This window comes from Echinops telfairi, unplaced genomic scaffold (genome assembly GCF_000313985.2).
Source record: "Echinops telfairi isolate 266 unplaced genomic scaffold, ASM31398v2 ScPeMD7_6273;HRSCAF=7185, whole genome shotgun sequence".
NCBI classification, from domain to species: domain Eukaryota; kingdom Metazoa; phylum Chordata; class Mammalia; order Afrosoricida; family Tenrecidae; genus Echinops; species Echinops telfairi.
The window spans coordinates 36,524-47,588 of record NW_022110173.1 but is presented as its reverse complement, the minus strand read 5'-3'; the positions used below and the strand labels follow the sequence as shown (position 1 = coordinate 47,588).

The 11,065-nt window shown below is 57.7% G+C and overlaps 1 protein-coding gene across 2 annotated transcripts in view; it reads left to right on the top strand.

Annotated features, from left to right (window-relative positions):
• The window catches only part of TSPAN9 (tetraspanin 9), a 245,098-nt gene that overhangs the window by 229,161 nt on the left and 4,872 nt on the right, over positions 1 to 11,065 (top strand). For both annotated transcript variants that reach the window (XM_045295905.1, XM_030887229.2), the window contains 5 exons: positions 5,336 to 5,527; positions 5,871 to 5,945; positions 8,166 to 8,267; positions 8,900 to 9,031; positions 9,287 to 9,370. In XM_045295905.1, coding sequence (XP_045151840.1) covers positions 5,336 to 5,527; positions 5,871 to 5,945; positions 8,166 to 8,267; positions 8,900 to 9,031; positions 9,287 to 9,370 — 585 coding nt within the window. The remainder of the gene's footprint in view (positions 1 to 5,335; positions 5,528 to 5,870; positions 5,946 to 8,165; positions 8,268 to 8,899; positions 9,032 to 9,286; positions 9,371 to 11,065) is intronic.

Below are 11,065 nucleotides of genomic sequence, written 5' to 3'. Positions count from 1 at the left end.
GTGTGTGTGTGTGTGTGTGTGTGTGTGTGTGTGTGTAAGGGCCAGGGAGGCTGGCCACTCAGGGAGGCTGCCAGGCCCACCCCCATCTGGAGAGGGGCTTATGCCAGCAGACCTGCTGACCTCGGGCTGGTCAGTGGTCACACAGGCTGGGTGCTGGTCCCTGCGTCACTCTGCCTTGCTCTAGATTCTCCTCCTGGCTTGGGCTGGGCTATCGCTCAGTCATCTCAGCTGAGACAACCCTCTGGTTTTGGACGGGAATTTTCCCCAATGTCACCAGCTAAGCTCGAAGGCATGGGGCTTTGACAGTGCCCAGCAGGGCTTGCCCACTTCCTGCGCTGGGCTCTGGTGCCTCCCCATGGGAGCTCTCCTGCCACGCCCTCCCATCCCCACCCCTCCCCACCAGGCCATCGACCTCTAACTCCCCCTGTTCCAGCACACGCACGTACAATACACACGTACACACATACATACATACACACCTGGACACATACACGTGTATATACAGTCACATATACACACATACATACACATACATGCGCACACACACATATACACACACTCTCTCCATTGTGTTCCATTCCATGTCTGCCAGGTCTGTTGCTCCCCCCTTCGGCCCCCCGCCATGTGGGATGGACACCAGGCTCTCCCTCTGATGATCAGTGGGTAGGCACCTGGCTTGGATGGGGCTAGGACAGGCTTCTCAACCTAGGCCCCCTTGGCCTTTGGGGCTGGAAAGGTCTTTGTTGAGGACCCTGGGCAGCACCAGCAGTTTGAGAGCAGCCACTGACGGAAAGGCTGGCAGTTGGTACTCCCCAGTGGCTTTGCCGAAGAAGGGCCTGGTGACAGGTTTCCATAAAGAGGAGAGAAGAGGAGAAGACCCCGTCCCACGAGGTCAGCGTGGAGGCCCGCTGTTGGCAGCTGCTAACAGACGCCAGTCAGGACGGCATCCGGTGTATTGCGGGATGTCAGCAACATCTCTGGCTCTGGCCACGAGATGGCCGTGCACCACCTTCGCCAGCTCAGAAGCGTGACAACCAGCCATGCCGACAAACAACAGAGCACCCCATTGCCATAGGGCCCATTCTCACTGCTAGTGGCCCCCCCTAGGGCTTCAGTGTCTGTAGATCTTCACGGGACAGACCAGCTAGCCTCAGCATTCTCCTGCGGAGCAGCTGGAGTTTTTAAACCACCGACCTGTGGTTCACAGCCCCCTGACTAACTCACGAGCTGCCAGGTCCCCTGCAGGCAAAGCCACCCGCAGTCCAGGGCCACTGGGCAAGGGTATGAGCAATGTGCCCCAGCCTTGGTTTCGATCCACACATGACGGGGCTTGGGAGGGGCCCTAGAAACCATCTCATCTATTCCAAATCCCACATTTTAAGGGAAATTGGGCCAGGACAGCTAAAGAGTCGTAGGGTAACCCAGGGGAGTCCCACGAGGAAAGGGCATGTTAGAGAGAGGAGTCCAGCAATGCTACAAGGGCTGTGCTGGAGGCAAGGCTGGAGGCAGACAGGGGTGTGTTAGTCTGGGAGACTAGAGAAATCAATCCACAGAAACTCATATGTATATAAGCGAGAGGTTTATATAAAGGGTAAGTGTACATTAAGAAAGCATCCCAACCCAGTGCTGTCCAAGCCCACAAGTCCAACATTAGTCCATATGCCCGACACCAGTCTACAAGTCCTCCTCCATCTCATAAAACACACGCAATGATGCCAAATGCAGGAGGAAAGATGAATCAGTGAGCATGTAAGCATCTCAGCGCTGGCAGGGGTCTCCACAGGGCTGCTCCAGCACCCAGGGCTGCATCGGGGTAGGCCCATGCGGCTTCTCCACAGGGATGTCTTGCAGGAAGTGAGCCTTGCCAGCTAAGCAGGGAACTGACTAAGGCAGACTGCACCCTGGTCTGACCATCAGGAAACAAGAGACCCGAGAACTAGAAAAGCAAGGCTCACCGAGCCATTTATCTCACCACCCTTCAGTTAATCCATGTGTTTATTGGCCAGGTTGGCACCATAAACCTTAACTATCTCAGGGGGTGGGTCTGTTGGGGGGAGACAGAAGGCTGTGGTGGGCCGACTTGGTGCCTTTCAGCCCCCCTAGGGAGCTGGTGGTGCAGAAGGGGCTCTGGACCACAGGCTCAGAAACCCCGTGTTGTCTCCGCTGGGCCACCATGTGCCCCATGGTTTTCTTGTCCCTGAAAGCAAGGCCTGGTCTTACCTGGAGGCATGGAGGGTCTCTTCCGCAGGAGACTCCTGAGGGGGCAGGGAGTGTCTGTGGGGTGCACAGTACCCTATCGTCATTGCACTACAGGGGCCCCATTCCCTTGGGGCTCAGAAGAAGTTGGATAAGACAGGGACCTTGGTACAGGGGTGGGAGACAGGGAGCGGGGTTTTAAGAGGAAGACTTGGTCATAGGTCGCTTCCAGAGACTGCCCCAGCTGTAGGCAGTGGCTTGGGCCTGTGGGATCCACCCAGCGTAAGGGAGAGAGAGGGTGCAGGGGAGAGGGCAGCGCCCAGGTTCTCTGAGTGGTGGCTGGAGGCTTCTGCTGGGAGAATGTCAGAAGCCAGAGAGTCAGCTTTTCAGAGTGAGAGAAACGGCCGGCTCTCATTTCTGAACTGTCAGCGTTTCCCCGGTGGAGCTCCCAGGCCTCCCCTTCAGTCCCCCCAGGGGCAAGGGGGGATAGAAGCACAGACAAGACTCCCACCTGGCCCACCCGCCGTGTGATGCGGTCAGGTCTGGTGGGGATTCAGGGGCGTGGACTGTCTCCAGCGTCAAGGTGGGGGCATCCTGCAGCTTGGGGGCACCTTTGTCACAGGCGGCTTTCTCAGTATGCCTCGTAGGGCCATCGATCTTGAGCATGAAGACCGTGCATTCCCCACGGCATGATTCATGAAAGAAAAATTGAAGAGGCAGCATCGGGACTGACCAGATTTGAAGGAAGTTACAATGTGACAAGTGCCCTGGGCTAATAAGTTTCCACTGCTGAGCCGGCCTGGAGTGCCACCTGGCGGCTGCAGGGAGGGGTGGCACCCACAGCCCTGCAGAGCTGGGGGCTCGCTCTGAGCCTGGGTGCCTGTGGCTGTGCCCTGACCCAGTTGTTCCTCAAAGGAGGCACCAGGCGGCTCTGCCTTGTCGGGGACTGGGGCATGGGCTCCACATACCTCCCATCCCCTTTGCCACCCTGCGTCAGCGCCGCCCACTCACGCCTGGGTCCAGCGGTGTTCACTGATACACGGAGGCATTGCGATGTCACTGGTTGCTCTGCTGGCCCCCCTCACCCTGACCGTACCCTCCATGTCCAGGGGGCCCCCTGGCCTAACCTGGATCACACCCCCAACCCCATTCCAGGGGCTTCCCCACACCAAGAACAGCATCCAGTTTTCCTTCACAGAGTGATGCAAAGGCCCCCGTCTGTCCCACGGATGCCCCCACTTCGGATTCCCCACCCCTCCCCGTGTCTGTGAGCATAGCGAGCTGTGTTCGAGCCCCCACCCCGAGGCTCTATCCTGGCCACCTCCCTAGTTACTGACTTTACTCCCTGCCCACTCTGTACGCGGCCCCTCTGCAAACAGTCTCTCTGCTGAGAGGCCTTCCCTGGGCACCAGTCACTTTCGGACTCCTTACCTATTGGTGCTTGGGATTCGGTTCTATGTCTGCTGCTCTGGTAAGGGTGCCTCTGCGAGAGTCTGCGACTGAGCACCTGGGACTCACTGCTTGGCTGCTGCCCCAAAGGTTGGAGGTTCAAGCCCACCAGAGATGCCGCAAAAGAAAGGCTTGGTCATTGACGTGCCCAGAAACCAGCCTGGGACAGCGGTCTGGAGCCCAGATCCCCTCTGACCCATGTGGGCCATGGGTGTGTGCTGGGTGGTCTAGGGGGTGGGGGCCTTTGCCATCCTGCTCTCCGCTGCCTTCCTGGCAGCTGGGAGAGGGCCCGGCACATCAGAAGCCGGGTGCTCCGTTTGGATTTGTGGACTGAAGGAGGGTGGAGATGCTATCTCCAGAGGGTCCCTTCTACCTCCTCCCCTCCTCTTCCCATGTGTGTGGCTGGTCCCTCTGGGGTGCAGGGACAGAAGGCCACCCAGTGCACCTGCGTTTCCTCCTCGGCGCGGAGCGTGAGGAATTGAGAGCAGGAGGCGCGTAGGATCCGCTGGGGAATGCTGCCCCTGGGAGCTGGGCCTGACTGGCCTCCAACACTGCCTGTCCCATCTCGCTGACCCATGCACAGCCATCCGGCGGGGGTGGCGGCGGCCTCAGTCTGCGTAAGATGAGCGTGCAGGGGGACAGCAGGACGAGTGAGAGCCAGAGTCCAGTCCCCCTCTGTGGCTCCCAGCACCTTGCCTCCACTGCCCCAGTTCCTCTGGCTCCTGAGGGGTGGCCTGCTCCCCACTGGCCTTGCTAACCAGCACAGCGAGGGCTTCCTCTGAACCCCTGTAGCAGTTACCTGCTCCAGGTACATTCTTGATTGCTCCCCCACCCAACCTCCAGGAAGGCAGGTCTCTGAATCAGCTGCGGCTTTTCTGGCGGAGGCCCGTTCCCGCTGCAGGGGTTCAATAAGTATTGGCTGACTGATGGATTGGCCCCTCAGACTCAGCAAACTTCCCTGAGCGGGCAGACGGAGTGGGGTGGGGGCTGTCCGCTCTATGGAGCATAAAATAAAGCAGATGTGGAAATTTGCAGCCAGCAAAACCGAGGCCTCGCCAGGTGGAGCCGGTGGCGTCGGTGGCCCCAGGGGTGCTGTTGAGGAGAATAGGGCCGCGGCGGCAATAATGCCAAGCTCGATAGATGGGGAAGGCTGTGAGGGGCACCGTGCCTGCCCCCAGGCAGCAGTGCGTGCGCTCCTGTCTGCGCATGTTAGGAATTTGTTCCCTGGGCATCTGAGAAGAGTGGGCAGGTGGTCCCTGTGGTCAGAGCAACAGGAGACCCTCCCTGTGCCTCCTTCCTGCTGCGCCCTGCCCTCCTCTTCTCAGTCAGGTGGGGTGATCTCCACCGCTCATGGTGGCCGGCTCCTTGGACTGGCGTTTCAAAGGCCTGTGCCCTCTGGGGTCCTTACACTGCAGCCCTCTGAGACCCCGTAAGATCTGTGAAGCTGGTACTATCCCACTTGCCAGGTGGGGAAACTGAGACACAGAGAGGCACTTTGGAGGATGTCCAGGTCACCTGACCGACACAACTCTGTCTTGTGACCAGAACCGGGGCCACTTCTTTGAGGCCAGATGTGACCCGTCTCCCGCCCCCCCCCCCACACCCAGTTGTCTGTGCCTCTTTTGAATGTCGTGGCTTGGGGCCACCTCTAGGATCCTTGTGGGTCTAATGACCATCCCTTTCTCTCCAGCTCTGTGGCTGTGGGCTGCTTGGAGTGGGCATCTGGCTCTCCGTGTCGCAGGGCAACTTCGCCACGTTCTCCCCCAGCTTCCCCTCGCTGTCTGCTGCCAACCTGGTCATCGCCATAGGCACCATTGTCATGGTGACCGGCTTCCTCGGCTGCCTGGGCGCCATCAAGGAGAACAAGTGCCTCCTGCTCAGTGTAAGTGGGAGTGGGAGGTACCCCAGCCCTCTGTCCGCAGGCTGGAGCTCCCTGCACTCAGGCCACCGCGGTGCCCACAGACATTGCTTCTCGAATGTTCTGTGCCCAACCACACCCATCTTCCTCGTGATTGGCTGCCCCTACCCTAGTTGACTCGCCCACTCCTTCGATCAGCTGTCCACTTCATCTTCCTCCCGTAGCTCCCTGGGTTTCCTTGGGGGTCCGTGACCTTGGCAGTCCCTGCCCTGGGTGCAGTGTGCCCCCCTCCCTCCCCACAGCCCTGGTTGGCACCCCGTCCCTGGCCTCACTGCCAGGTGCCCACACCTGTGTCTTTGCTTTCCAGTTTTTCATCATTCTGTTGGTCATCCTCCTAGCAGAGCTGATCTTACTGATCCTGTTTTTTGTCTACATGGACAAGGTAAGCACGACAGGAAGGCGGCGGGGGGGGGGGGGGGGGGGGGGGGGGGGGGGGGGGGGTTGGCATATGGAATGGTGTAGCCCTTGGAGGCTGGGGCCAGGTAACGTCGGGGCCTTTCCCTGAACAGAGGAACAAGCTGGCAGCTGTGAGGAGGATGCTGGGGTCAGGAGGGTGAGACCCCCCCAGGGAAGGCCCAGACGGAAGGTTTGCTGGGAGAGGGGCAGCATTGTGGTGCAGCCAATGAGAGCGACACGTATTTTGTGTAGTTGTAGGACGGGGAATATTTGAAATCACCGAGGGGCAGAAGGGGCTTCCGTAGCAAGCTCCTACCACCGCAAGTGGTTCAAGCGTCGGTCGGTGGCAGCACCTGATGGATTCAGACTGCCCCCCCCCCATCCCCACCCCAGGTGATGGGCTGAGTGATAAGTGGGTTATCCATCAGAAAACAAGGTGAACTTTCCAGATGGTGCTGGTAAGTAGGGCAGGGCCTTTTCTAGAGACTTTGGCAAACAGAGTGGCTCTTCCTCGGCTCAGCCTACTCCTCAAGTTCAGGAAGATGGGGGTGACCACTGGTGAGCTCACCCTTCGGGGTAGTTTGCTGTCAGATGGGAGACACTCATTATTAGTGCCCCCTGGAGTGACTGGCCAGTGCTCCGCAGCCGCACTCTGTCTCCTACTCGATGATCGGTGTTGGTGGGGTAGTTAGTGTCTGTCTCTTACTCGATAGGTGGTGGTGGGGTAGTTAGTGTCTGTCTCTTACTCGATCGGTGGTGGTGGGGTAGTTAGTGCTCATGCAACTGCCCACTGACAGGTCAGCAGTTTGAAACTGCCAGCTGCCCCTGGGAGGAAAATGTAGCCATCTGCTTTGGCACTGATGGGTAAGCACTGGACAGTTAATCGCAAGGATTGTGGTTCAAACCTGCCAGGGGCTCCAAGGGAGAAAGATGAGGCTGTCTTCCCCTGTAAAGATGTACCAAAGTCAAATCAAACTCACTGCCACCCAGTCGATTCTGACTCACGGCGACCCTGTAGGACAGGGTAAAGCCGTCTGCGTGGGCTTCCGAGACTGTGACTCTTTATGGAAGTAGAAAGCCTCATTCTTCTCTTTCAGAATGGCTGGTGGGTCCGAACTGCTGACCTTGCAGATTGTAGCCCAAAGCACAACCACTGTGCCACCAAGGGCTCCTTGTAAAGACGTAGAGGAAATCCTAGAGAGGGTTGTGATGAGTCACAATTGACCGAATAACAGTGGGTTTTTACTGTTTCTCTAAAGATTTACAGTTGTGGAATCCTTCCGGGGCAGTTCTGCCCTGTCACAGAGGGCCACCATCATTGGCCCATGGCAATGTGCTCATCCAAGACCTAAGTATCTGTCCCTTGGGTTCTTGAAGTCACTGCTCAAGCCACTCCCTGCACGTTCGAGGCATTGTTACAATGGGAAATCGCCCTCCCCTGGTCTTGCACTTGTAAGAGGGGAGAAGTCACAACGGGTACTGAGTGACTCCTTTGCACTGCTAGCTCTGTTCTCAGCTCACTGTACGAGCACTTTCCTTTCTCCCCATGGGGTAGATCAGTGGGTCTCAACCTTCCTGATGCCGCAACCCTTTCTACAGTTCCTCATGTGGCGGTGCTGACCCCCTCAACTATAAAATTATTTTGGTTGCTATTTCATAGCTGTAATTTTGTGACTGTTATGAATCGGGCAACCCTGTGAAAGGGTCATTCGACCCCCAGGTTGAGAACCGCTGGGGTAGATCCTGGTATTCAGGCGTTACAGGTGAGGAAACAGAGACTGGATCCGTGCACTGCCCGATGCAACCACTCCCTCACATTTAGGGCGTAGTTTTGTAAACGGTTGTAAAATTGCATCTAACACAGCACCAGCCCGTTGTACGTGTCTTGTGGGGCTGTTTTGACTAGCGAGGCAGAGGCCTGACACTAGGCATGGGCCACAGGGTGGGCCTGAGCAGATGAGGAGCTCGCTCCGGCTGTTTCTTTACTGGTATTCCAGCCCTAGCCCTAAGAACTTAGCTCCCCTGGGGGTCAGTGGCACATCCATCAGGGAGGACCGCAGGCCTGAGCTGGAAGCCAGAACCCACATCCTCTCTGAGTAGCCCCCGGACCAACAGGGCCTTCGTGGTGGGCGGGTCTTCCAGCCTAGCCTCTCCCCTCCAGCCACCTGGTCCTCACCAGCCTGTCCTGTCTGTCCTCGCCTAACAGGTGAATGAGAATGCCCAGAAGGACCTGAAGGAGGGCCTGCTGCTGTACAACACGGAGAACAACGTGGGGCTCAAGAACGCCTGGAACATCATCCAGGCTGAGGTCAGGCCTGCCCGCGTCTCAGCCCACTTGTGTGGGGCCTCAGCCCAGTGGGGGCTCTGGGCTCTTGACCCAGGGGAGGGAGCTGGGGGAGCCCACGCCTTCTGAATTGTAGCCCGTGGGGAACTAAGCCCCAGGGCGCCATCTGCCTGCGTGGCTGGGTCAGCTGGCCACCCAGCCATGACCGTGGCCTGAACACAGCAGCAAATGGGGCGGCGGGCGAGCTCAGGGAGTAATTACTAAGGGCGGACAGTCTGGCCTTTGCTCTCTGAAGCTCCTGGACAGGCCACAGGCTTTCTGTTAAGAACAGGTTGTCCTCGCTGTTGGTGCCTGGTTCAGGCCAAGAGGCGCTGGTGTGAAGAATAAAACACGTCTCTACAGACACCCCATTTTGAAGCACTGGGAGGGGCTGTTGCTGGGCCAGCTGGCCGCTCCTGGGAGGACTCACAAAGCCTAGCGCTGCTGCAGCCCCCGCCTTCCCTGTGGGGCACAAAGGAGGGGCCCATAGCCCTTCCCTCCTCCCACAAAGGCGAGCCCAGATGGGGTGGGGCCAGAGGAGGGTGGGGCTGGGTCCTGGACAGGTGGACCCTGCTCCGGGCATGTTCTGAACAGCCCTCTCTGCACCCTGCTGGCAGATGCAGTGCTGCGGTGTCACTGACTACACGGACTGGTTCCCCGTGCTGGGGGAGAACATGGTTCCAGACCGCTGCTGCATGGAGAACTCCCAGGGCTGTGGTCGGAATACCACCAACCCCCTGTGGAAAACGGTGAGGACGGCCTTGTGACACACACACACACACATACACACACACACACACACACACACCCTATGTGAAGAGGGAGGGCTGCCTGGGACTGTAGCTAACAGGCAGGACCCACAGCTGGAAGAGCAGGGGGGGGCGGGGGGGGACCTGAGGCTGTGCAGTGGGGCTTATTAGGACCAGGGGTGGGCTCAGGAGCTGAGGGGGGAATATGAGGTGGGTGCTGGGCAGGACCTTCACCATGTGATCCTTGCCCCGCAGGGCTGCTACGAGAAGGTGAAGATGTGGTTTGATGACCACAAGCACGTGCTCGGCACGGTGGGAATGTGCATCCTTATCATGCAGGTAAGAGGGGTGCCAGGACCTCAGTGCACCCCCACGCCCACCCTCCCAAGCCAGGGAGGACAATGAAACAGGAAGGTGGTCCTAAGTTAGTGCCCAGAGGAGCCAGGTCTTAATCTCAGGCTGCCCAGAGCCCACACACTTCCCTGCTTGGCCAGACCAGGCCAGGCAGAACCCACCTCCTCGGGCTCCTTCCGAGCTGGGCCTGGTGGGTGCTGCATGTAGCACACGTGTGCGCTTGTTCTCAACATGGTTGTCCCAGATCCACAGGGACTGCTGACCGCGTTCTTACGGGTGTCCCTGACTTACAGCATATTTGAGTTATGAATGGACGGCCTGGTTTTGTTTTTAGAGGGCGATGGAGGGGTACGTCTTATTGTTTGTAAGATGTAGGCATGAATTAAAACAGACCAACAGGTTATGTCATGTTACCATCCCCTAAAGACAAACAAAGATCAGGCTTATAAAGACAGTGATCACAAAAATTCGATAATGATGCAAACTTAAACCAAAAAAAAAAAAAGGGGGATTCTACTTATGTGCCAGTGCATGATGAGGTTGTCAGAATGGATCCCCGTGGGCGTAAGTCGGGGACTACCTGTACTGCCCCGGAGTAAACCCACATCCTCAGGCAGGCTCACAGCTAGCCTCCCGGGAGGTCAGCCCTGGCCCCATCATTTACTAATAAACATGATTTGGGTAAGAGACTTAGCTTCACTGTGCCTTAGTTTCCACAGCAGGATGATAGGTAAGATAACAGTGCCACTGGTTGGCAGCAGTGTATTAGCATCGAGTGGTTTGATACACATCAGTGCCGAGGGCAGTCGACGGTGCGTAGGAAGCCTGGAGTTGCTGTTCTTGCAGCCGTTGAACAGGCCAGTGTGTTCAGTGGAGAGTGCTCACCTGCCAGGTGGGAGACCCGAGTTTCCATCTCAGCCACGACACCTCGGGCAGTCCCCACCTGCCCTTCAGGGGTGCACTTCTGTGATGCTGAACGCTGTCGGCAGAGCCTCCAGACAAAGATGGACTCAAAGGAAAGGCCTGGAGATCTGCTCCCGAAAATCAGCCAGTGACCCCATGGAGCCCAGCGGTCCAGTCCACAGCCCATCATGGGGGTGGCACAACGCTTCCTGTCAGCATCAGGGCAGACTGGAGGGCAGCTAACAGCAGCAGCCTAGTTGGTGGAGAGCGAAGAGGAGGGGTCCAGGCCTGATCCCGGCCAGCCTTCCTTCCCAGGGCCAAGGCCTGAGTGGCTGGTGGGGAGCAGGAGCCCCGGGAAGATGCACAGATGGTTCTTCCAGGGAAGGAGTGTCCTGGAAGCGTCGACCCGACTGGTTGGTCCAGGAGGCTATGGAAGTTTTCTTTCTTACCGGGGTCCTGCACGCTGGGTCCTTGGGGGCCTATTTAGGCCTGAAGTTTATCCAAGAACACAGGCCCCCAAACGATCTACCACCCTCTTTCCGAAAAGAAATTACTCTCTTAATTGCCACCCCCTGGCCATTAAAATCCATTGTCCTACAGCTATTCTCAAAACCAAATTCACTGCTATCAAACCGATTCAAATCGATTCAGACTCAAGGTGACCCTTTTGAGGAGGGTAGAGCTGCCCCTGTGGGTTTCTGAGACTTCACGAGAGTAGAAAGCCCCATCTTTCTTCCACAGAGTGGCTGGTGGTTTTGAACTGCTGACCTTACAGAT